The sequence below is a fragment of the Lampetra planeri genome, unplaced genomic scaffold (genome assembly GCF_965212315.1).
Source record: "Lampetra planeri unplaced genomic scaffold, kcLamPlan1.2.h2 scaffold_793, whole genome shotgun sequence".
Classification (NCBI taxonomy): Eukaryota; Metazoa; Chordata; class Hyperoartia; order Petromyzontiformes; family Petromyzontidae; genus Lampetra; species Lampetra planeri.
The window spans coordinates 4039-31723 of NW_027615615.1; the positions used below are offsets into that span (position 1 = coordinate 4039).

The 27685-nt window shown below is 54.1% G+C and overlaps 1 protein-coding gene across 1 annotated transcript; it reads right to left on the reverse strand.

Annotated features, from left to right (window-relative positions):
• Window positions 1-5635: 5635 nt before the first annotated feature.
• LOC144741980 (E3 ubiquitin-protein ligase UBR4-like) lies at window positions 5636-27521 on the reverse strand. The gene is made up of 10 exons (XM_078624474.1): window positions 27480-27521; window positions 26692-26805; window positions 24252-24365; window positions 23272-23414; window positions 21100-21225; window positions 12263-12457; window positions 9810-10091; window positions 9094-9184; window positions 6228-6390; window positions 5636-5775 (listed from the first exon to the last, which is right to left on the reverse strand). The coding sequence occupies exons 1-10, from the start codon at window positions 27519-27521 to the stop codon at window positions 5711-5713; spliced, it is 1335 nt and encodes a 444-aa protein (XP_078480600.1). The 3' UTR covers window positions 5636-5710.
• Between the last annotated feature and the right edge of the window lie 164 nt (window positions 27522-27685).

A 27685-nucleotide genomic window follows, 5' to 3' on the forward strand; every position in this document is an offset into this window, starting at 1 on the left:
TGGCATCTACATCTGTAGAACGTGAAGAACCAGTGGCATCTACATCTGCAGAACGTGAAGAACCAGTGACATCTACATCTGTAGAACGTGAAGAACCAGTGGCATCTACATCTGTAGAACGTGTAGAACCAGTGGCATCTACATCTGTAGAACGTGAAGAACCAGTGGCATCTACATCTGTAGAACGTGAAGAACCAGTGGCATCTACATCTGCAGAACGTGAAGAACTAGTGGCATCTACATCTGCAGAACGTGAAGAACCAGTGGCATCTACATCTGCAGAACGTGAAGAACCAGTGGCATCTACATCTGCAGAACGTGAAGAACCAGTGGCATCTACATCTGCAGAACGTGAAGAACCAGTGGCATCTACATCTGCAGAACGTGAAGAACCAGTGGCATCTACATCTGCAGAACGTGAAGAACCAGTGGCATCTACATCTGCAGAACGTGTAGAACCAGTGGCATCTACATCTGCAGAACGTGAAGAACCAGTGGCATCTACATCTGTAGAACGTGAAGAACCAGTGGCATCTACATCTGCAGAACGTGTAGAACCAGTGGCATCTACATCTGCAGAACGTGTAGAACCAGTGGCATCTACATCTGCAGAACGTGAAGAACCAGTGGCATCTACATCTGCAGAACGTGAAGAACCAGTGGCATCTACATCTGCAGAACGTGTAGAACCAGTGGCATCTACATCTGCAGAACGTGTAGAACCAGTGGCATCTACATCTGTAGAACGTGAAGAACCAGTGGCATCTACATCTGCAGAACGTGTAGAACCAGTGGCATCTGAATTGTCATCTGCCAATCAGCAAAGCCTCGGATTTTTCTGGATTAAAAAACAGCGGCATTTCGTTTGAGTGCAAACCACTCCCTAGGGTGCAATCTTCCAGGATACCGAGGCAAAAACTCCCTCGGACGCTCCTCACGCAGTGAACCTGGGACTCACACAGAGACCCACAGTCCAAGACAGAAACCCCGTAACTCACTCACAGAGAGCCCCATAGACTCACAAAGGGCCATAGACTCGCACAATCGACCCTGGGACTCACACAGAGAGACCCATAGACTCACACAGAGACCCACAGACTCACACAGAGACCCACAGACTCACACACAGAGACCCACAGACTCACACACAGAGACCCACAGACTCACACACAGAGACCCATAGACTCGCACAGAGACCCATAGACTCACACAGAGACCCATAGACTCACACAGCGACCCATAGACTCACACAGAGACTCATAGACTCACAAAGAGACCCATAGACTCACACAGAGACCCACAGACTCACACAGAGACCCATAGACTCACACAGAGACCCGTAGACTCACACAGAGACCCATAGACTCACACAGAGACCCATAGACTCACACAGAGACCCATAGACTCACACAGAGACCCACAGACTCACACAGAGACCCATAGACTCACACAGACACCCAGACTCACACAGACTCACCCAGACACCCACAGACTCAAATAGTCGACCCTGGGACTCACACAGACACCCACAGACTCACACAGACACCCACAGACTCAGACACCCATAGACTCACACAGAGACCCAGACTCACACAGACACCCAGACTCACACAGACTCACCCAGACATCCACAGACTCAGATATACGACCCTGGGACTCGCACAGAGACCCTGGTACTCGCACAGAGACCCTGGCACTCACACAGAGACCCGTAGACTCACACAGACTCACCCAGACACCCACAGACTCAAATAGTCGACCCTGGGACTCGCACAGAGACCCATAGACTCACACAGACACCCAGACTCACACAGACACCCACAGACTCACACAGACACCCACAGACTCACACAGCGACCCTGGGACTCGCACAGAGAGACCCATAGACTCACACATACTCGTAGACTCACACAGAGACCCTGGGACTCGCACAGAGAGACCCATAGACTCACACAGACTCGTAGACTCACACAGAGACCCTGGGACTCGCACAGAGAGACCCATAGACTCACACAGATACCCACAGACTCACACAGCGACCCTGGGACTCGCACAGAGAGACCCATAGACTCACACAGACTCGTAGACTCACACAGAGACCCTGGGACTCACACAGACACCCACACAGACACCCACAGACTCACACAGACTTGTAGACTCACACAGAGACCCTGGGACTCACACAGACACCTACACTCACACAGACACCCACAGACTCACACAGAGACCCTGGGACTCGCACAGAGAGACCCATAGACTCACACAGAGACCCTGGGACTCACACAGAGACCCTGGGACGCACACAGACACCCACTCACACAGACACCCACAGACTCACACAGAGACCCTGGGACTCGCACAGAGAGACCCATAGACTCACACAGAGACCCTGGGACTCACACAGAGACCCTGGGACGCACACAGACACCCACTCACACAGACACCCACAGACTCACACAGAGACCCTGGGACTCGCACAGAGATGCCAAGGGGAAGGGGCAATAGGTTTATTCATGAGCTTCTGGTGACACAGGGGGGGTGGGAGTGCAGAGAAGAGGAGGAGAGACAAGGGGGAGAGACAAGGTGAGAGACAAGGGGGAGAATGGGAGAGATGAAGTGAGAGATGAGAGAGTAGCATAGAGTAGGTGAGAGATGAGAGAGTAGGTGAGAGATGAGAGAGAGAGTAGCGTAGAGTAGGTGAGAGAGATGAGAGATTAGGTTATAGTAGGTGAGATGAGATTAGGTGAGAGATGAGAGAGTAGCGTAGAGTATGTGAGATAGATGAGATCAGAGAATAGGTGAGAGATGAGAGAGATGAGAGAGTAGGTGAGAGATGAGATGAGAAAGTAGCGTAGAGTAGGTGAGAGAGGTGAGAGAGTAGGTGAGAGATGAGAAAGTAGCGTAGAGTAGGTGAGAGCGAGAGAGAGATCAGAAAAAGGATGGGAGCGAAGATGGGAGGGAGTCGGGGAGAGAGAGGGAGAGAAATGGAGAGTGGAGTTCGGGAGATGACAGAGAGTAGGGGGGTGAGTAGGAGAGAGCAGAGGTGGGACAAAGTCATTGTTATGCAAGTCCAAGTCGAGTTGCAAGTCATCAAATTCATGACTCGAGTCTGACTCGAGTCCAAGTCACATGACTCGAGTCCACATCTCATAGGTGGGACAAAGTCATTGTTATGCAAGTCCAAGTCGAGTCGCAAGTCATCAAATTCATGACTCGAGTCTGACTCGAGTCCAAGTCACATGACTCGAGTCCACATCTCATAGGTGGGACAAAGTCATTGTTATGCAAGTCCAAGTCGAGTCGCAAGTCATCAAATTCATGACTCGAGTCTGACTCGAGTCCAAGTCACATGACTCGAGTCCACATCTCAGAGGTGGGACAAAGTCATTGTTATGCAAGTCCAAGTCGAGTCGCAAGTCATCAAATTCATGACTCGAGTCTGACTCGAGTCCAAGTCACATGACTCGAGTCCACATCTCATAGGTGGGACAAAGTCATTGTTATGCAAGTCCAAGTCGAGTCGCAAGTCATCAAATTCATGACTCGAGTCTGACTCGAGTCCAAGTCACATGACTCGAGTCCACACCTCTGGGAGAGAGTAAACTGTGGAACCACGTTGGCTCCATCGAATTGAAAGCCTGCGACGGCCTCCACAGAAATTTGGAGGGCGGAGGGAACCAAACAGCCCCCCAGTCTCACATCACCATCCCCGCAAGCCCTGCTCCCCCCCGAAGTTCAACATGCACAGCACACCAACGCAAACCACCATCATCATTATCATCATCAAACTCTACCACCACCACCACCACAACTATCATCACCATCTCTCCACCATCAACCAACCCTCTACACGCGTAGGCCAAACCCAGAAAACATCTTAACTTATAAACCAGAGAGGGGAGTATGTTTGTGGCTGCAGAAACACACACAGAGATGCCTTACAACTTCAAAACAACAACGAAAAAACACTCTGTGGGGGTAGCGAGGCCTGGGTTAGGGAGGGGGGGGGGGGTGCGTGGGTCACAAGCGGGAAAGCAGTTAGCAGTGGAGACCGAACACAGTGGACTACATGTCAGGGCGTGTGCTGTTCTGCGTGTTGCGTGTTACGTGTGTTACGTGTGTTGCGTGTGTTACATGTGTTGCGTGTGTGAAGGCTGCACTGTCAAGCCGCTAGACCCGGATTCTTAACAACGGCCCAGGACTGAGGCCCGGGGCCTCATGCCCAGGCCTCATGCCCAGGCCTCATGCCCAGGCCTCATGCCAAGGCCTCAGGCCTCATGCCTCAGGCCCAGACTTACACCCATAGGCCCAGGGTCATGCCCTAGGGCCACGCTGAGACCCTAGGCCCAGGGCTCGTGCCCAGACTCAGACCCATAGGCTCAGGTCCTAGGCCCAGGGTCATGCTCTAGGCCCAGGGCTCGTGCCCAGGCCTCAGGCCTCATGCCCAGACTCAGACCCTAGGCCCAGACTCAGACCCTAGGCCCAGGGTCAGACCCTAGTCCCAGGGCTCATGCCCAGGCCTCATGCCTCATGCCCAGGCCTCATGCCCAGGCCTCATGCCCAGGCCTCATGCCTAAACTCAAACCCATAGGCTCAGGCCCTAGGCCCAAGCTCAGGACCTAGGCCCAGGTCCTAGGCCCAGATCCTAGGCCCAGGTCCTAGGCCCAGGCTCAAGCTCAGACCCTAGGCCCAGACCCGAGGCTGAGGCAAAGCCATGGCTCAATTCCCAAGCACTTGGCTCAGGGTTAGAGGCACCCAAAAGCCAGGCTGAGACCCAGCCTCGGGGTAACCGAGCTCAGGCAAAGTCGCGGCTCAAGGTCCCAAACCCGAGCTTAAACCCGAGCTTACGCCTAGATCAGGCTCAGGCCTAGGTCAGGCTCAGGCCTAGGTCAGGATCAGGCTCAGGCCTAGGTCAGGCTCAGGCCTAGGTCAGGCTCAGGCCTAGGTCAGGATTAGGCTCAGGCCTAGGTCAGGCCTAGGTCAGGCTCAGGCCTAGGTCAGGCTCAGGCCTAGGTCAGGCTCAGGCCTAGGTCAGGCTCAGGCCTAGGTCAGGCCCCAGGATCAGGCCTAGGTCAGGCTCAAGCCTAGGTCAGGCTCAGGCCTAGGTCAGGCTCATGCCTAGGTCAGGCTCAGGCCTAGGTCAGGCTCAGGCTTAGGTCAGGCCCCAGGATCAGGCCTAGGTCAGGCTCAGGCCAAGGTCAGGCTCAGGCAAAGCCGTGGCTCAGGCCCCAGGCCTAGGCCTGGCTCAGAGCTAACAGGGCCAGCCCCCCAACCACCCCCTAAGGCAGTGCTCAGGAAGTTTTCACAGCAACCGCGGCGTTCGAGAGTGAAAGCGAGATGAGAGAGATGAGTGGCCGGGACTGCGTCTGAAGCCGGAGGCCCGAGGTGCGTTCAGGGGGGCCGCCGAACCAGAGGCGTGGATCTGGGGCACCAGGTGAGTGGGCTGGGTGACGTTGGGATGGCAACGCGCGTGTGTGTGTATCACTGTGTGTGTGTATCACTGTGTGTGTGTGTGTATCACTGTGTGTGTGTATCACTGTGTGTGTATCACTGTGAGTGTGTATCACTGTGTGTGTGTGTATCACTGTGTGTGTGTGTATCACTGTGTGTGTGTGTATCACTGTGTGTGTATCACTGTGTGTGTGTATCACTGTGTGTGTCTGTTATGAGTGTGTGTGTCAGTGTGTGCCACTGTGTGTGGGTCTGTGTGTCAGGGCAGGGAGTTGAGGGTGTCTTGGATGAAGGTGTCCGGGTTTTCGATTTCTTCGAGGATTCCTGCGCGCAGACAGATGCGGAGAGACAGCGAGACACGGCGAGACACGGTGAGACACGGTGAGACACGGTGAGACACTGTGAGAGACGGTGAGAGACAGTGAGACACGGTGAGATACAGTGAGACACGGTGAGATACAGAGACACGGTGAGACACGGTGAGACAGGGAAACTCCCCTCCCACCCCGTGTCCCTCCCCTCCCCCGTGTCTCCCCTCTCCACCCCCCGTGTCTCCCCTCCCCCCCCCCCCCTCCCCCCCCCCCGTGTCTCCCCCCCCGTGTCTCCCCCCCCGTACCTCTCCACGTTTCTCTCTCTCCATCCAACCCCACTCACCCCCCCCGCCTTCCCTTCCCCCCAGCCCCCCCCTCCCCCCCCAGCCCCCCCCCTCCCCCCCCAGCCCCCCTTCCCCCTCCCCCCCCTCCCCCCAGCCCCCCTCCCCCCCCTCCCGCACTGACCAGCTGCTCGTGCGAAGGCTGGGAAGCTGTCGGCCACCATGAGCTGGTCCTGCAGGGTGCGCAGGGCGCGCTCAGACGCCTCTAGCAGCGCCACGTCGCCCTGGCGCACAAACTCGGCGAGAGCAAACGACCAGCCCCCCTCTGCCGTGCTGGGGGGCACCTTCTGTAGGGGGGGGGGGTGGGGGGGGGGGCACGCGGAGTGTTAGAGACGGGGGGGGGGTAGAGACGGGGGGGTTAGTGTCTAAGGGGTTAGTGTCTAAGGGTTAGTGTCTAGGGGTTAGGGTTTTGGGGTTAGTGTCTAAGGGTTAGTGTCTAGGGGTTAGGGTTTTGGGGTTAGTGTCTAAGGGTTAGTGTCTAGGGGTTAGGGTTTTGGGGTTAGTGTCTAAGGGTTAGTGTCTAGGGGTTAGGGTTTTGGGGTTAGTGTCTAAGGGTTAGTGTCTAGGGGTTAGGGTTTTGGGGTTAGTGTCTAAGGGTTAGTGTCTAGGGGTTAGGGTTTTGGGGTTAGTGTCTAAGGGTTAGTGTCTAGGGGTTAGGGTTTTGGGGTTAGTGTCTAAGGGTTAGTGTCTAGGGGTTAGGGTTTTGGGGTTAGTGTCTAAGGGTTAGTGTCTAGGGGTTAGGGTTTTGGGGTTAGTGTCTAAGGGTTAGTGTCTAGGGGTTAGTGTCTAAGGGTTAGTGTCTAAGGGTTGGTGTCTAAGGGTTAGTGTCTAGGGGTTAGTGTCTAAGGGTTAGTGTCTAAGGGTTAGTGTCTAAGGGTTAGTGTCTAAGGGTTGGTGTCTAAGGGTTGGTGTCTAAGGGTTAGTGTATAAGGGTTAGTGTCTAAGGGTTAGTGTCTAAGGGTTAGTGTCTAAGGGTTGGTGTCTAAGGGTTGGTGTCTAAGGGTTAGTGTCTAAGGGTTAGTGTCTAAGGGTTAGTGTCTAAGGGTTAGTGTCTAAGGGTTAGTGTCTAAGGGTTAGTGTCTAAGGGTTAGTGTCTAAGGGTTGGTGTCTAAGGGTTAGTGTATAAGGGTTAGTGTCTAAGGGTTGGTGTCTAAGGGTTGGTGTCTAAGGGTTGGTGTCTAAGGGTTAGTGTCTAAGGGTTAGTGTCTAAGGGTTGGTGTCTAAGGGTTAGTGTCTAAGGGTTAGTGTCTAAGGGTTGGTGTCTAAGGGTTGGTGTCTAAGGGTTGGTGTCTAAGGGTTAGTGTCTAAGGGTTAGTGTCTAAGGGTTGGTGTCTAAGGGTTAGTGTCTAAGGGTTAGTGTCTAAGGGTTAGTGTCTAAGGGTTAGTGTCTAAGGGTTAGTGTCTAAGGGTTAGTGTCTAAGGGTTGGTGTCTAAGGGTTAGTGTATAAGGGTTAGTGTCTAAGGGTTGGTGTCTAAGGGTTGGTGTCTAAGGGTTGGTGTCTAAGGGTTAGTGTCTAAGGGTTAGTGTCTAAGGGTTGGTGTCTAAGGGTTAGTGTCTAAGGGTTAGTGTCTAAGGGTTGGTGTCTAAGGGTTGGTGTCTAAGGGTTGGTGTCTAAGGGTTAGTGTCTAAGGGTTAGTGTCTAAGGGTTAGTGTCTAGGGGTTAGGGTTTTGGGGTTAGTGTCTAAGGGTTGGTGTCTAGGGGTTAGTGTCTAAGGGTTGGTGTCTAAGGGTTGGTGTCTAAGGGTTGGTGTCTAGGGGTTAGTGTCTAAGGGTTAGTGTCTAAGGGTTGGTGTCTAAGGGTTGGTGTCTAAGGGTTGGTGTCTAAGGGTTGGTGTCTAAGGGTTAGTGTCTAAGGGTTAGTGTCTAAGGGTTGGTGTCTAAGGGTTGGTGTCTAAGGGTTAGTGTCTAAGGGTTAGTGTCTAAGGGTTGGTGTCTAAGGGTTGGTGTCTAAGGGTTAGTGTCTAAGGGTTAGTGTCTAGGGGTTAGGGTTTTGGGGTTAGTGTCTAGGGGTTAGGGTTTTGGGGTTAGGGTTTTGGGGTTAGGGTTTTGGGGTTAGGGTTTTGGGGTTAGGGTTTTGGGGTTAGGGTTTTGGGGTTAGGGTTTTGGGGTTAGGGGTTAGGGGTTTGGGGTTTGCGTCTGGGGGTTAGGGTCACGGTTATGGGTTTATGGTTAGAGGTTTGGTTCCTCGAGACGAGGGTTTGATTGGCTAATGATCGCGGAGTTCCGGTGATGGATTCACGGTAATGGTTTAATGGGCACGGGTTAACGGATTGCCGGTTACCAAAGGTCGCAACCGGGTACCCGATACCCGTACCCTACCTGATACCCGGCTACCCGTACCCAGCCGGGTAGGCCATGAGTCACTGGTGAGTCACCGTTTGTCACTCATTTCCCAACGTCTTGTCTCTTCTCACAATTCAAGTTCCTAGAATCAACCCACCCGCGCCTGCAACGTGGCTTCATCCCAGAGGTCGCAATCGGGTGCCCGATACCCGTACCCTACCCGTACCCGGCCGGGTACGGGTAGGGTATGGGTAGGGTACGGGTAGAGTACGGGTACGGGTACCCGATGGTAGTGATGATGATGGTGGTACAGGTAGGGTACGGGTACGGGTAGGGTACGGGTACCCGATGGTAGTGATGATGATGGTGGTACAGGTAGGGTACGGGTACCCGATGGTAGTGATGATGGTGGTACGGGTAGGGTACGGGTACGGCCGGGTACGGGTTCCCGATGGTAGTGATGATGATGGTGGTACGGGTAGGGTACGGGTTCCCGATGGTAGTGATGATGATGGTGGTACGGGTAGGGTACGGGTACCCGATGGTAGTGATGATGGTGGTACGGGGGTAGGGTACAGGTAGGGTACGGCCGGGTACGGGTACGGGTACCCGTTTGCGACCCTGGTGCGGCCGGGTACGGGTACGGAGGGTAAGGAATCAAAACCCGCTTGCGACCTCTGCCGGTCCACGGCTTGTGGCCTTTCACCTTGAACATGGCGTAGAGTAGCTCCACCATGCCCCAGAACAGCAGGGCGTGCTTGTAGATGGCATAGTCCTTCTCTGCCTTGTCCACCAGGCTGCAGAGAGACACACGCACAGACACACAGATTCTATGTATGTGTGTGTGTGAGTCTACGGGTGTCTGTGTGTAAGTTGAACTTCTACATGACTGTGCCTAAACACAGAAAGCAGTTGTGAAGCAATGAGTAATGTTGGACCCAACCACCCCAACCACCCACTCATCAACCCCACCACCACCACCACCACACCACCACTACCACACCACTACCACCACCACCACTCCACCACCACCACTCCACCACCACTCCACCACACCACTACACCACCACCACCACCACCACATCACCACCACCACCACCACCACCACACCCCCAACCACCCCACCCACCCCAACCCACCCCCTCATCAACCCCACCACCCACCACCACACCACCACCACCACCACCACATCACCCCCACCACCACCACCCCATCACCACACCCCCACCCCCCCCTCCTCCCCACCCCACCCACCCCCCCCCTCCACCCACCCTCCACCCCCCCCCACCCACCACCACCACCACACCACCACCACCACCACACCACCACCACCCCACCCCCACACCCCCCCACCCACCACACCCCACTACCCCCCTCCCCACCCACCCCCACCCTCCCCACCCTCCCCACCTCCCCACCCACCGTGCGGCTCCCCCAGGAGTCACGTGACGAGCGTGCGCCACCACCAGCAGGCGCCGCAGGACGGTGACGCGATGGCGCCGCCAGCGGTCGGGCGCCACCACGTGGAGTGCCATCACGGCCAGGTAGAGGGGGCCCTCCACCTCGTACGAGCTCTCCACCCAGCGCTCGCGACCCACCACCGTGGTGGTGGCGGCGGTGGTGGCGGTGGTGCCGGTGGCGGTGCCGGCGCCATCGGCAAACAGAGCTTCGACGGCTTTCTCCTCGCGAGAGACGGCGCGGGTCCTGGTGGGGGTGGTGGGGCGGTGGTGGTGGGGGGGTGGTGGTGGGGGGGTGGGGGGGGTGGTGGTGGGGTGGTGGTGGAGTGGTGGTGGTGGGGGGGGAGTGGTGGTGGTGGTGGTGAGCGTCGTGGATGTCGATGGCGTTGACGCTAGCGTCGTCGTCACTAGCGTCGTCGTCATCACTACCATCACCACCATCACCATCATCACCATCATCACCATCATCGTCGTCATCACTACCATCACCACCATCACTATCATCACTAGCGTCATCGTCGCTACCATCGTCATCACTACCATCACTACCATCATCGTCGCTACCATCATCATCATCATCACTACCATCATCTCCATCACTAACACCACCATCATCACTACCATTGTCGTCATCACTACCATCATCACCATCGCTACCATCTTCATCATCACTACCATCATCACCATCGCTACCATCTTCATCATCACTACCATCGTCACCATCATCACTACTATCGTCGTCGCTACCATCATCATCATCATCACTACCATCATCTCCATCACTAACACCACCATCATCACTACCATTGTCGTCATCACTACCATCATCACCATCGCTACCATCTTCATCATCACTACCATCGTCACCATCATCACTACTATCGTCGTCGCTACCATCATCATCACTACCACCATCATCATCACTACCACCATCATCATCACTACCACCATCATCGCTACCATCATCATCATCACTACCATCATCATCATCACTACCATCACCATCACCACTATCACCACCATCATTACCATCACTACCACCATCATTACTACCACCATCACCACCACTACCATCGTCATCATCATCACTACCATCATCATCATTACCATCATCGTCATCACTACCATCATCATCGTCATCATCACTACCATCATCATCACTACCATCATCATCATGATCATCACTAACATCATCATTATCATTATTATCATCACCACCATCACCATCACTACCACCATCATCATCACTACCATCATCATTATCGCTACCATCATCATCGTCATCATGACTATCATCACTAGCGTCATCGTCGCTAACATCGTCATCATCACTACTACCATCATCATCACTACCACCATCATCATCACTACCATCATCATCATCACCACCAGCATCACCATCACAATCATCATCGTCATCATCACTACCACCACCATCATCGTCACCACCATCATCATCATCATCACCACCATCATCATCATCATCACACCACCATCATCATCATCACTACCACCATCATCATCACTACCATCATCACCATCACTACCACCATCATCATCACTACCATCATCATCATCATCACTACTACCATCACCATCATCACTACCATCGTCGTCATCATCACATCTCTCTTCCCCATCTCTCTCCCCCCCCCATCTCCCTCCCCCCATCTCCCTCCTCCCATATCTCTCTCCCATCTCCACCCATCTCCACCCATCTCTCTCCCCATCTCTCTCCCCATCTCTCTCCCCATCTCTCTCCCCATCTCTCTCCCCATCTCTCCCCACATCTCCACATCTCTCTCCCCATCCCCCCATCTCCCTCCCCCCATCTCCCATCTCCATCCATCTCCACCCATCTCCACCCATCTCTCTCCCCATCTCTCTCCCCATCTCTCTCCACATCTCCACATCTCTCTCCCCATCCCCCCATCTGTCTCCCCATCTCTCTCCCCATCTCTCTCCCCATCTCTCTCCCCATCTCTCTCCCCATCTCTCTCCCCATCTCTCTCCCCATCTCTCTCCATCTCTCTCCATCTCTCTCTCATCTCCCCCCCTCCCCCCCCTCTACCCCATCTCCCTCCCCCCATCTCTCTCCCCATCTCTCTCTCATCTCCACCCATCTCCACACATCTCTCTCCACCCATCTCCACCCCATCTCTCTCCCCATCTCCCCATCTCTCTCCCCATCCCCCCATCTGTCTCCCCATCTCTCTCCCCATCTCTCTCCACCCATCTCCACCCCATCTCTCTCCCCATCTCCCCATCTCTCTCCCCCATCCCCCCATCTGTCTCCCCATCTCTCTCCCCATCTCTCTCCCCATCTCTCTCCCCATCTCTCTCCCCATCTCTCTCTCATCTCCCCCCCTCCCCCCCCCTCTCCCCCCCTCCACCCCATCTCCCCCCAGCCCCACTCACGTGTTCATGACGTAGAGTGCCGTGTGCACCATGTACGGCACCAGGTGGATGTTGGACTCGCGCCCCCCGCCGCCCGTGTCGGAGCTGAACGACTGCTCCAGAGCAAAGCGCAGCAGCAGCAGCTTCGTGTCGTGCACGCTCAGCTGGTAGGTGGGCTCACGTTGACCCGTGCACTCCTGCAGGTACGTGTTGTGTCTAACACACACACAGACACAGAGAGACACTCAGAGAGACACTCAGAGAGAGACACTCAGAGAGACACACACGCTCAGCTGGTAGGTGGGCTCACGTTGAGCCCGTGCACTCCTGCAGGTACGTTGTTTGTGTCTACACACACACAGACAGAGACACAGAGACACAGAGATAGACTCAGAGAGAGAGACACACCACACAGAGAGAGAGACACACAGAGAGAGACACTCAGAGAGAGAGACACAGAGAGAGACACACACTCAGAGAGAGAGAGACACACTCAGAGAGAGAGAGACACACTCAGAGAGAGAGAGACACGGCGAGAGAGACACACTCAGAGAGAGAGACTCAGAGAGAGAGAGACACTCAGAGAGAGAGAGACACTCAGAGAGAGAGACACAGAGAGAGAGAGACACTCAGAGAGAGAGAGACACAGAGAGAGAGACACACAGACAGAGAGAGAGAGACACACTCAGAGAGAGAGAGACACAGAGAGAGAGGACACACAGACAGAGAGAGAGAGACACACTCAGAGAGAGAGAGACACTCAGAGAGAGAGACACAGAGAGAGAGAGACCACACACTCAGAGAGAGAGAGACACACTCAGAGAGAGAGAGACACGGCGAGAGAGACACACTCAGAGAGAGAGAGACTCAGAGAGAGAGAGACACTCAGAGAGAGAGACACAGAGAGAGACACACACTCAGAGAGAGAGAGACACACTCAGAGAGAGAGAGACACGGCGAGAGACACACACTCAGAGAGAGAGAGACACACTCAGAGAGAGAGAGACACGGCGAGAGAGACACACCCAGAGAGAGAGAGACTCAGAGAGAGAGAGACACTCAGAGAGAGAGACACAGAGAGAGACACACACTCAGAGAGAGAGAGACACACTCAGAGAGAGAGAGACACACTCAGAGAGAGAGAGACACGGCGAGAGAGAGACACTCAGAGAGAGAGAGACTCAGAGAGAGAGAGACACTCAGAGAGAGAGACACAGAGAGAGACACACACTCAGAGAGAGAGAGACACACTCAGAGAGAGAGAGACACACTCAGAGAGAGAGAGACACACTCAGAGAGAGAGAGACACGGCGAGAGAGACACACTCAGAGAGAGAGACTCAGAGAGAGAGAGACACTCAGAGAGAGAGAGACACTCAGAGAGAGAGACACAGAGAGAGAGAGACACTCAGAGAGAGAGAGACACAGAGAGAGAGACACACAGACAGAGAGAGAGAGACACACTCAGAGAGAGAGAGACACAGAGAGAGAGACACACAGACAGAGAGAGAGAGACACACTCAGAGAGAGAGAGACTCAGAGAGAGAGAGACACTCAGAGAGAGAGAGACACAGAGAGAGAGACACACAGACAGAGAGAGAGAGACACACTCAGAGAGAGAGAGACACAGAGAGAGAGACACACAGACAGAGAGAGAGAGACACACTCAGAGAGAGAGACACTCAGAGAGAGAGAGACACTCAGAGAGAGAGAGACACAGAGAGACACACAGACAGAGAGAGAGAGACACACTCAGAGAGAGAGAGACACGGCGAGAGAGACACACTCAGAGAGAGAGAGACTCAGAGAGAGAGACACAGAGAGAGACACACACTCAGAGAGAGAGAGACACACTCAGAGAGAGAGAGACACGGCGAGAGAGACACACTCAGAGAGAGAGACTCAGAGAGAGAGAGACACTCAGAGAGAGAGAGACACAGAGAGAGAGACACACAGACAGAGAGAGAGAGACACACTCAGAGAGAGAGAGACACGGCGAGAGAGACACACTCAGAGAGAGAGAGACTCAGAGAGAGAGAGACACTCAGAGAGAGAGAGACACAGAGAGAGAGACACACAGACAGAGAGAGAGAGACACACTCAGAGAGAGAGAGACACAGAGAGAGACACACAGACAGAGAGAGAGAGACACACTCAGAGAGAGAGAGACTCAGAGAGAGAGAGACACTCAGAGAGAGAGAGACACAGAGAGAGAGACACACAGACAGAGAGAGAGAGACACACTCAGAGAGAGAGAGACACGGCGAGAGAGACACACTCAGAGAGAGAGACTCAGAGAGAGAGAGACACTCAGAGAGAGACACACTCAGAGAGAGAGAGACACGGCGAGAGAGACACACTCAGAGAGAGAGACACAGAGAGAGAGAGACACTCAGAGAGAGAGAGACACTCAGAGAGAGAGACACAGAGAGAGACACACACTCAGAGAGAGAGAGACACACTCAGAGAGAGAGAGACACGGCGAGAGAGACACACTCAGAGAGAGAGACTCAGAGAGAGAGAGACACTCAGAGAGAGAGACACACTCAGAGAGAGAGACACACAGAGAGAGAGACACAGAGAGAGACACACTCAGAGAGAGAGACTCAGAGAGAGAGAGACACTCAGAGAGAGAGAGACACTCAGAGAGAGAGACACACAGAGAGAGACACACTCAGAGAGAGACACACTCAGAGAGAGAGACACTCAGAGAGAGACACTCAGAGAGAGAGAGACACTCAGAGAGAGAGAGACACTCAGAGAGAGACACTCAGAGAGAGAGACACTCAGAGAGAGACACACACGCTCAGCTGGTAGGTGGGCTCACGTTGACCCGTGCACTCTTGCAGGTACGTGTTGTGTCTACACACACACAGACAGAGACACAGAGAGACACTCAGAGAGAGAGAGACTCAGAGAGAGAGAGACACTCAGAGAGAGAGACACAGAGAGAGACACACACTCAGAGAGAGAGAGACACACTCAGAGAGAGAGAGACACGGCGAGAGAGACACACTCAGAGAGAGAGACTCAGAGAGAGAGAGACACTCAAAGAGAGAGAGACACTCAGAGAGAGAGACACACAGAGAGAGACACACTCAGAGAGAGACACACTCAGAGAGAGAGACACTCAGAGAGAGACACTCAGAGAGAGAGAGACACTCAGAGAGAGAGAGACACTCAGAGAGAGACACTCAGAGAGAGAGACACTCAGAGAGAGACACACACGCTCAGCTGGTAGGTGGGCTCACGTTGACCCGTGCACTCCTGCAGGTACGTGTTGTGTCTACACACACACAGACAGAGACACAGAGAGACACTCAGAGAGAGAGAGACACAGAGAGAGACACACACTCAGAGAGAGAGACACAGAGAGAGACACACACTCAGAGAGAGAGAGACACACTCAGAGAGAGAGAGACACGGCGAGAGACACACACTCAGAGAGAGAGAGACACACTCAGAGAGAGAGAGACACACTCAGAGAGAGAGAGACACGGCGAGAGAGACACACTCAGAGAGAGAGAGACTCAGAGAGAGAGAGACACTCAGAGAGAGAGACACAGAGAGAGACACACACTCAGAGAGAGAGAGACACTCAGAGAGAGAGAGACACACTCAGAGAGAGAGAGACACACTCAGAGAGAGAGAGACACGGCGAGAGAGACACACTCAGAGAGAGAGAGACTCAGAGAGAGAGAGACACTCAGAGAGAGAGACACTCAGAGAGAGAGACACAGAGAGAGAGAGACACACACTCAGAGAGAGAGAGACACACTCAGAGAGAGAGAGACACGGCGAGAGAGACACACTCAGAGAGAGAGAGACTCAGAGAGAGAGAGACACTCAGAGAGAGAGACACAGAGAGAGACACACACTCAGAGAGAGAGAGACACACTCAGAGAGAGAGAGAGACACACTCAGAGAGAGAGAGACACACTCAGAGAGAGAGAGACACTCAGAGAGAGACACACTCAGAGAGAGAGACTCAGAGAGAGAGAGACACTCAGAGAGAGAGAGACACTCAGAGAGAGAGACACAGAGAGAGAGAGACACTCAGAGAGAGAGAGACACAGAGAGAGAGACACACAGACAGAGAGAGAGAGACACACTCAGAGAGAGAGAGACACAGAGAGAGAGACACACAGACAGAGAGAGAGAGACACACTCAGAGAGAGAGAGACACAGAGAGAGAGACACACAGACAGAGAGAGAGAGACACACTCAGAGAGAGAGACACTCAGAGAGAGAGAGACACTCAGAGAGAGAGAGACACAGAGAGAGAGACACACAGACAGAGAGAGAGAGACACACTCAGAGAGAGAGAGACACGGCGAGAGAGACACACTCAGAGAGAGAGACTCAGAGAGAGAGAGACACTCAGAGAGAGAGAGACACAGAGAGAGAGACACACAGACAGAGAGAGAGAGACACACTCAGAGAGAGAGAGACACGGCGAGAGAGACACACTCAGAGAGAGAGAGACTCAGAGAGAAAGAGACACTCAGAGAGAGAGAGACACAGAGAGAGAGACACACAGACAGAGAGACACACTCAGAGAGAGAGAGACACAGAGAGAGAGACACACAGACAGAGAGAGAGAGACACACTCAGAGAGAGAGAGACTCAGAGAGAGAGAGACACTCAGAGAGAGAGAGACACAGAGAGAGAGACACACAGACAGAGAGAGAGAGACACACTCAGAGAGAGAGAGACACGGCGAGAGAGACACACTCAGAGAGAGAGACTCAGAGAGAGAGAGACACTCAGAGAGAGAGAGACACTCAGAGAGAGACACACTCAGAGAGAGAGAGACACGGCGAGAGAGACACACTCAGAGAGAGAGACTCAGAGAGAGAGAGACACTCAGAGAGAGACACACTCAGAGAGAGAGAGACACGGCGAGAGAGACACACTCAGAGAGAGAGACACAGAGAGAGAGAGACACTCAGAGAGAGAGAGACACTCAGAGAGAGAGACACAGAGAGAGACACACACTCAGAGAGAGAGAGACACACTCAGAGAGAGAGAGACACGGCGAGAGAGACACACTCAGAGAGAGAGACTCAGAGAGAGAGAGACACTCAGAGAGAGAGACACACTCAGAGAGAGAGACACACAGAGAGAGAGACACAGAGAGAGAGACACACTCAGAGAGAGAGAGACACACTCAGAGAGAGAGAGACACGGCGAGAGAGACACACTCAGAGAGAGACACTCAGAGAGAGAGAGACACTCAGAGAGAGAGACACAGAGAGAGACACACTCAGAGAGAGACACACTCAGAGAGAGAGACACTCAGAGAGAGACATTCAGAGAGAGAGAGACACTCAGAGAGAGAGAGACACTCAGAGAGAGACACTCAGAGAGAGAGACACTCAGAGAGAGACACACAGAGAGAGACACACTCAGAGAGAGACACACTCAGAGAGAGAGACACTCAGAGAGAGACATTCAGAGAGAGAGAGACACTCAGAGAGAGAGACACAGAGAGAGACACACTCAGAGAGAGACACACTCAGAGAGAGAGACACTCAGAGAGAGACATTCAGAGAGAGAGAGACACTCAGAGAGAGAGAGACACTCAGAGAGAGACACTCAGAGAGAGAGAGACACTCAGAGAGAGAGAGACACTCAGAGAGAGACACTCAGAGAGAGAGACACTCAGAGAGAGACACACACGCTCAGCTGGTAGGTGGGCTCACGTTGACCCGTGCACTCTTGCAGGTACGTGTTGTGTCTACACACACACAGACAGAGACACAGAGAGACACTCAGAGAGAGAGAGACTCAGAGAGAGAGAGACACTCAGAGAGAGAGACACAGAGAGAGACACACACTCAGAGAGAGAGAGACACACTCAGAGAGAGAGAGACACGGCGAGAGAGACACACTCAGAGAGAGAGAGACACACTCAGAGAGAGAGAGACACAGAGAGAGACACACACTCAGAGAGAGAGAGACACACTCAGAGAGAGAGAGACACGGCGAGAGAGACACACTCAGAGAGAGAGACTCAGAGAGAGAGAGACACTCAGAGAGAGAGAGACACAGAGAGAGAGACACACAGACAGAGAGAGAGAGACACACTCAGAGAGAGAGAGACACAGAGAGAGAGACACACAGACAGAGAGAGAGAGACACACTCAGAGAGAGAGAGACTCAGAGAGAGAGAGACACTCAGAGAGAGAGAGACACAGAGAGAGAGACACACAGACAGAGAGAGAGAGACACACTCAGAGAGAGAGAGACACAGAGAGAGAGACACACAGACAGAGAGAGAGAGACACACTCAGAGAGAGAGACACTCAGAGAGAGAGAGACACTCAGAGAGAGAGAGACACAGAGAGAGAGAGACACACTCAGAGAGAGAGAGACACACTCAGAGAGAGAGAGACTCAGAGAGAGAGAGACACTCAGAGAGAGAGAGACACAGAGAGAGAGACACACAGACAGAGAGAGAGAGACACACTCAGAGAGAGAGACACTCAGAGAGAGAGAGACACTCAGAGAGAGAGAGACACAGAGAGAGAGAGACACACTCAGAGAGAGAGAGACACACTCAGAGAGAGAGAGACTCAGAGAGAGAGAGACACTCAGAGAGAGAGAGACTCAGAGAGAGAGAGACACACTCAGAGAGAGAGAGACACACTCAGAGAGAGAGAGACTCAGAGAGAGAGAGACACTCAGAGAGAGAGAGACACAGAGAGAGAGACACACAGACAGAGAGAGAGAGACACACTCAGAGAGAGAGAGACACAGAGAGAGAGACACACAGACAGAGAGAGAGAGACACACTCAGAGAGAGAGACACTCAGAGAGAGAGAGACACTCAGAGAGAGAGAGACACAGAGAGAGAGACACACAGACAGAGAGAGAGAGACACACTCAGAGAGAGAGAGAGACACTCAGAGAGAGAGAGACACACTCAGAGAGAGAGAGACACAGAGAGAGAGACACACTCAGAGAGAGAGAGACACACAGACAGAGAGAGAGACACACATACAGACAGAGAGACACACACAGACAGAGAGCGTGTGAGTGAGCGAGGGAGTGTATGAGTGAGTGAGTGAGCGAGCGAGCGTGTGAGTGAGTGTATGAGTGAGTGAGTGTATGAGTGAGTGAGTGAGTGTATGAGTGAGTGAGTGAGTGTATGAGTGAGTGTATGAGTGAGTGAGTGTATGAGTGAGTGAGTGTATGAGTGAGTGAGTGAGTGTATGAGTGAGTGTATGAGTGAGTGTATGAGTGTGTGAGTGAGTGTATGAGTGAGTGAGTGAGTGTATGAGTGAGTGAGTGAGTGTATGAGTGAGTGTATGAGTGAGTGTATGAGTGTGTGAGTGAGTGTATGAGTGAGTGTATGAGTGAGTGTATGAGTGTGTGAGTGAGTGTATGAGTGAGTGTATGAGTGAGTGAGTGAGTGTATGAGTGAGTGAGTGAGTGTATGAGTGAGTGAGTGAGTGTATGAGTGAGTGTATGAGTGAGTGAGTGTATGAGTGAGCGAGTGAGTGTATGAGTGAGTGAGTGAATGAGTGAGTGTATGAGTGAGTGAGTGTATGAGTGAGTGAGTGTATGAGTGAGTGAGTGTATGAGTGAGTGTATGAGTGAGTGAGTGAGTGTATGAGTGAGTGAGTGAGTGAGTGTATGAGTGAGTGTATGAGTGAGTGTATGAGTGAGTGAGTGAGTGAGCGAGCGAGCGTGTGAGTGAGTGTATGAGTGAGTGAGTGTATGAGTGAGTGAGTGAGTGTATGAGTGAGTGAGTGTATGAGTGAGTGAGTGAGTGTATGAGTGAGTGTATGAGTGAGTGAGTGTATGAGTGAGTGAGTGTATGAGTGAGTGAGTGAGTGTATGAGTGAGTGTATGAGTGAGTGTATGAGTGTGTGAGTGAGTGTATGAGTGAGTGTATGAGTGAGTGAGTGAGTGTATGAGTGAGTGAGTGAGTGTATGAGTGAGTGAGTGTATGAGTGAGTGAGTGAGTGTATGAGTGAGTGAGTGTATGAGTGAGCGAGCGAGTGTATGAGTGAGTGAGTGTATGAGTGAGTGAGTGAGTATATGAGTGAGTGAGTGTATGAGTGAGTGAGTGTATGAGTGAGTGTATGAGTGAGTGAGTGTATGAGTGAGTGAGTGTATGAGTGAGTGAGTGAGTGTATGAGTGAGCGAGTGAGTGTATGAGTGAGTGAGTGAATGAGTGAGTGTATGAGTGAGTGAGTGTATGAGTGAGTGAGTGTATGAGTGAGTGAGTGTATGAGTGAGCGAGCGAGTGTATGAGTGAGTGAGTGAGTGAGTGTATGAGTGAGTGTATGAGTGAGTGAGTGTATGAGTGAGTGAGTGAGTGTATGAGTGAGTGAGTGAGTGTATGAGTGAGTGAGTGTATGAGTGAGTGAGTGAGTGTATGAGTGAGTGAGTGAGTGTATGAGTGAGTGTATGAGTGAGTGTATGAGTGAGTGAGTGTATGAGTGAGTGTATGAGTGTGTGAGTGAGTGTATGAGTGAGTGTATGAGTGAGTGAGTGAGTGTATGAGTGAGTGAGTGTATGAGTGAGTGAGTGTATGAGTGAGTGAGTGTATGAGTGAGTGAGTGAGTGTATGAGTGAGTGAGTGAATGAGTGAGTGTATGAGTGAGTGAGTGTATGAGTGAGTGAGTGTATGAGTGAGCGAGCGAGTGTATGAGTGAGTGAGTGAGTGTATGAGTGAGTGAGTGTATGAGTGAGTGAGTGTATGAGTGAGCGAGTGTATGCGAGTGAGTGTATGAGTGAGCGAGTGAGTACATGAGTGAGTGAGTAGGTGAGTGTGTGAGGTGAGGTGAGGTGAGCGTGGTGAGGTGAGCGTGGTGAGCGTGGTGAGTGAGCGTGGTGAGCGCTCACCGGGCCAGGCACGTGGCAAAGGCCGACTCGGGCACAAACGGTCCCCAAAGCGGCAGCAGCCCGTTGCACTTGGTGTTGGCGTTCTGCAGCGCGGCACTCTCCCACTCCTCTCTGCCTCGTGCCAGCCTACACATGAACACACACACACACGTGAACACACACACACACACGTGAACACACACACACACGTGAACACACACACACACACGTGTACACACACACACACACGTGTGTACACGTTGCACTTGGTGTTGGCGTTCTGCAGAGCGGCACTCTCCCACTCCTCTCTGCCTCGTGCCAGCCTACACATGAACACACACACACACGTGAACACACACACACGTGAACACACACACACGTGTACACACACACACACGTGAACACACACACGTGAACACACACACACACACGTGTGTACACGTTGCACTTGGTGTTGGCGTTCTGCAGAGCGGCACTCTCCCACTCCTCTCTGCCTCGTGCCAGCCTACACATGAACACACACACACACGTGAACACACACACACACACACACACACGTGAACACACACACACACACACACACGTGAACACACACACACGTGTACACACACAGACACACGTGAACACACACACACGTGAACACACACACACACACAGACACACACGTGAACACACACACACGTGAACACACACACACGTGAACACACACACAGACACGTGAACACACACACACACACAGACACGTGAACACACACACACACACGTGAACACACACACACAGACACGTGAACACACACACACACACAGACACGTGAACACACACACACACACAGACACGTGAACACACACACACAGACACGTGAACACACACACACACGTGAACACACACACACGTGTACACACACACACACAGACACACACACACACGTGAACACACACACACACACAGACACGTGAACACACACACACACACGTGAACACACACACACAGACACGTGAACACACACACACACACAGACACGTGAACACACACACACAGACACGTGAACACACACACACACACACGTGAACACACACACACGTGTACACACACACACACAGACACACACACACAGACACGTGAACACACACACACGTGTACACACACACACACAGACACACACACACACGTGAACACACACACACACACAGACACGTGAACACACACACACACACACGTGAACACACACACACAGACACGTGAACACACACACACACACAGACACGTGAACACACACACACACACAGACACGTGAACACACACACACAGACACGTGAACACACACACACACACACGTGAACACACACACACGTGTACACACACACACACAGACACACACACACAGACACGTGAACACACACACACACACAGACACGTGAACACACACACGTGAACACACACACACACACGTGACCACACACACACACACGTGAACACACACACACACACGTGAACACACACACGTGAACACACACACACACACGTGAACACACACACACACACGTGAACACACACACGTGAACACACACACACACAGACACACACACACAGACACGCACACACACACGTGAACACACACACACACACAGACACACACACACGTGAACACACACACACACACAGACACACACACACAGACACGCACACACACCCACGTGTCTGTGTGCGCCCGTGCTGTTCGTGTGTGCGTGCGTGCGCGCGTTTGTGTGCGTGTCTGCGTGCGTGTCTGCGTGTGTGTCTGTGCGCGTGTGCATGTATGTGTCTGTGTGTCTGTGTGTCTGTGTGTCTGTGTGTCTGTGTGTGTATCAGTCGACCCGTGGCACCTGCGGGGTTTGCCCCGTGACCTCCTGCCAGCGGGCGTTCGACACTTCACGTGGCCTCAAGGTGCACTTGGCCTGGCACAAGCGTCGTGGTGACGTCACCGCCACTTAGTGGCGAATGGCGGTTGTTGTGTGTCTGTGTGTGTGTGTCTGTGTGTGTGTGTGTCTGTGTGTGTGTACGTGTGCGTGTGCGTGTGTGACTGTGCGCGTGTGCATGTGCGCGTGTGTGCCTGTGTGTCTGTGTGTCTGTGTGTGTGTGTGTGTGTCTGCGTGTGTCTGCGTGTGTCTGCGTGTGTGTGTGTGCGTGTCTGTCTGTGTGTGTGTGTTCTTTACCGCACGGCGGCGAGGTGGCAGTCGTAGTGGATGACGTTGAAGTGACACACGGTGCTGTAGCCCTGCTGCTTGCGCGCCTTGCACTCAAACTCGTCGAGCGCCACGCGCTTGGTGAACGTGTAGATGCCCAGCACCTTGGTGGGCTACAGCACAACAACAACATCAACAACAACCACAACATCAACAACAACAACAAACTCGTCGAGCGCCACGCGGTTGGTGAACGTGTAGATGCCCAGCACCTTGGTGGGCTACAGCACAACAACAACATCAACAACAACAACAACCACAACATCAACAACAACAACAAACTCGTCGAGCGCCACGCGCTTGGTGAACGTGTAGATGCCCAGCACCTTGGTGGGCTGCACCACCACCGCCACAACCACCACCACAACAACAACCACCACCACCGCAACATCAACAACCACCACCACCACCACATCAACAACCACCACCACCACCACCACAACAACAACCACCACCACCGCAACATCAACAACCACCACCACCACCACCACAACAACAACCACCACCACCACCACAACCACCACCACAACCACCACCACCACAACAACAACCACCACCACCGCAACATCAACAACCACCACAACCACCACCACAACAACAACCACCACCACCGCAACATCAACAACCACCACCACCACCACAACATCAACAACCACCACCACCACCACCACCACAACCACCACCACCACCACCGCATCAACCACCAGACACCACGCATCAACCACAACCACCACTACCGCATTAAGCGCCGCATCAGCCACACACGCACAGAGATCCACAGACACCCAGACCCACAGATTAAGTAGAGTTGGCAACACCACACCACACCACTCACACCACCCACCCACCCACTCACCCACCCACTCACTCACACTGACACACTGACACAGACACACACAGACACACACACAGACACACACACAGACACACACACAGACACACACACCCACCTGGAACTTGTATCCCTCTCTGCAGATGCAGCAGATGAGACCGGGCTCTTCGATGAGGTCCTCCATCTGCTTGAGGATCGAGGCCTTTGTCACGACCTGCCCCTTCTCGTTCGTCTGCGGAGGTGGAGGAGGTGGTGGTGGTGGTGGTGGTGATGATGGTGGTGGTGGTGATGATGGTGGTGATGGTGGTGATTGTGGTGATGGTGGAGGAGGAGGTGGTGATGGTGGAGGTGATGGAGGTGGAGGAGGTGGTGGAGGTGGTGGAGGTGGTGGAGGTGGTGGAGGAGGTGGTGGAGGTGGTGGTGATGGTGGAGGTGGTGGTGATGGTGGAGGAGGTGGTGATGGTGGAGGAGGTGGTGATGGTGGTGGAGGTTGTGGAGGAGGTGGTGATGGTGGTGGTGATGGTTGTGGTGATGGTGAAGGAGGTGGTGGTGGTGGAGGAGGAGGTGGTGGAGGTGGTGAAGGAGGTGGTGGAGGTGGTGGTGATGGTGGAGATGGTGGAGGAGGTGGTGATGGTGGTGGAGGTTGTGGAGGAGGTGGTGATGGTGGTGGTGATGGTTGTGGTGATGGTGGTGGAGGAGGAGGAGGTGGTGATGGTGGTGGTGATGGTTGTGGTGATGGTGGTGGAGGAGGAGGTACAGGATGAGTGTAACAATCACAGCCACCACTTTGAGAAATGTCTCAGAATCAGTGGTCTGGAGTCAGACTCTCAACATATCAAACTCCCACCCACCCACCCACCCTCTCACCCACTCACCCACCCACTCACTCACCCACCCACCCACTCACCCACCCACCCACCCACTCACCCACCCACCAACACACTCACCCACCAACCCACTCACCCACCCACCCACCCACTCACCAACCCACTCACTCACTCACTCACCCACCCACTCACTCACCCACCCACCCACCCACTCACTCACCCACTCACTCACTCACTCACCCACCCACCCACCCACTCACCCACTCACTCACTCACCCACCCACCCACCCACCCACTCACCAACCCACCCACCCACTCACTCACCCACTCACTCACTCACTCACCCACCCACCCACCCACTCACCAACCCACTCACTCACTCACCCACCCACCACTCACCCACCCACCCACCCACCCACTCACTCACCCACTCACTCACTCACCCACCCACCCACCCACTCACTCACCCACTCACCCACTCACTCACTCACTCACTCACCCACCCACCCACCCACTCACTCACCCACTCACTCACTCACTCACCCACCCACTCACTCACCCACTCACTCACCCACCCACCCACTCACCCACCCACTCACCCACCCACTCACTCACCCACCCACTCACCCACCCACCAACACACTCACCCACCAACCCACTCACCCACCCACCCCTCAACCCACTCACCCACCCACCCACTCACCCACCCACCCACTCACCCACCCACCCACCCACTCACTCATCCACCCACCCACCAACTCACCCACTCACCCACCCACCAACTCACCCACTCACCCACCCACCAACACACTCACCCACCATCCCACTCACCCACCCACCCCTCAACCCACTCACCCACCCACCTACCCACCCACTCACCCACTCACTCACTCACCCACTCACCCACTCACTCACCCACTCACTCACCCACCCACCCTCTCACCCACCCACCCACTCACCCACCCACCAACACACTCACCCACCAACCCACTCACCCACCCACCCCTCAACCCACTCACCCACCCACAAACCCACTCACCCACACACCCCTCAACCCACTCACCCACTCACCCACTCACCCACCCACTCACCCATTCACCCACTCACCCACTCACTCACTCACCCACCCTCTCACCCACCCACCCTCTCACCCACCCACCCACACACCCACCCACCAACACACTCACCCACCAACCCACTCACCCACCCACCCCTCAACCCACTCACCCATCCACCCCTCAACCCACTCACCCACCCACCCCTCAACCCACTCACCCACTCACCCACCCACCCACTCACCCACCCACTCACTCACCCACTCACCCACTCACCCACTTACCCACTCACTCACTCACCCACCCACTCACTCACCCACTCACTCACTCACCCACTCACTCACTCACCCACCCACTCACTCACCCACCCACCCACTCACTCACCCACTCACTCACCCACCCACCCACCCAGCAACCCACCAACCCTCTCACCCACTCACTCACTCACTCACCCACCAACTCACCCACTCACCAACCCACCCACCCACTCACCAACCCACCCACCCACCAACCCACCCACCCACCCTCTCACCCACTCACCCACCCACTCACCAACCCACTCATCCACTCACCCACCCTCTCACTCACCCACTCACTCACCCACCAACCAACCAACCCACCCACTCACCAACCAACCCACCCACTCACCCACCCACCCTCTCACCCACCCACCCACCGTCATGCCCAGCGTGCCCAGCGCCTTCTGCCTCATGGCCATGGCGAGCCTCTTCTTCTGAGCGCGAGTCTCCTTGCGAGCCGCCTCGATCTTCTTGCGCACCCACCCACTCACTCACCCACTCACCCACTCACTCACTCACTCACTCACTCACCCACTCACTCACCCACCCACTCACTCACCCACTCACTCACCCACTCACCCACCCACTCACCCACCCACTCACTCACCCACTCACTCACCCACCAACTCACCCACTCACCAACCCTCTCACCCACTCACTCACCAACCCACCCACCCAGCAACCCACCAACCCTCTCACCCACTCACTCACCCACTCACCCACCAACCAACCCACCCACCTACTCACCCACTCACCCACCCACCCACTCACCCACTCACCCACCCACCGTCATGCCCAGCGTGCCCAGCGCCTTCTGCCGCATGGCCATGGCGAGCCTCTTCTTCTGAGCGCGAGTCTCCTTGCGAGCCGCCTCGATTTTCTTGCGCACCCACCCACTCACTCACCCACTCACTCACCCACTCACCCACCCACTCACCCACCCACTCACTCACCCACTCACTCACCCACTCACTCACCCACTCACTCACCCACCAACTCACCCACTCACCAACCCTCTCACCCACTCACTCACCAACCCACCCACCCAGCAACCCACCAACCCTCTCACCCACTCACTCACCCACTCACCCACCAACCAACCCACCCACCTACTCACCCACTCACCCACCCACCCACTCACCCACTCACCCACCCACCCACCCACCGTCATGCCCAGCGTGCCCAGCGCCTTCTGCCGCATGGCCATGGCGAGCCTCTTCTTCTGAGCGTGAGTCTCCTTGCGAGCCGCCTCGATCTTCTTGCGCACTCACTCACCAACTCACCCACACACTCACCCACTCACCCACTCACTCACCCACTCACTCACCCACCCACTCACCCACTCACCAACCCTCTCACCCACTCACTCAC

What these genes read in the sequence shown, in the direction of transcription:
- LOC144741980 (XM_078624474.1), bottom strand. Translation starts at nt 27,521, where the DNA reads ATGGCCATGCGGCAGAAGGCGCTGGGCACGCTGGGCATGACG. An exon ending in GAGAGGGATACAAGTTCCAG is followed by an intron (nt 23,415 to 24,251) that starts GTGGGTGTGTGT and finishes GTTGTGCTGTAG; the next exon opens with CCCACCAAGGTGCTGGGCAT. An exon ending in TTTGCCACGTGCCTGGCCCG is followed by an intron (nt 12,458 to 21,099) that starts GTGAGCGCTCAC and finishes TGTGTGTGTTAG; the next exon opens with ACACAACACGTACCTGCAGG.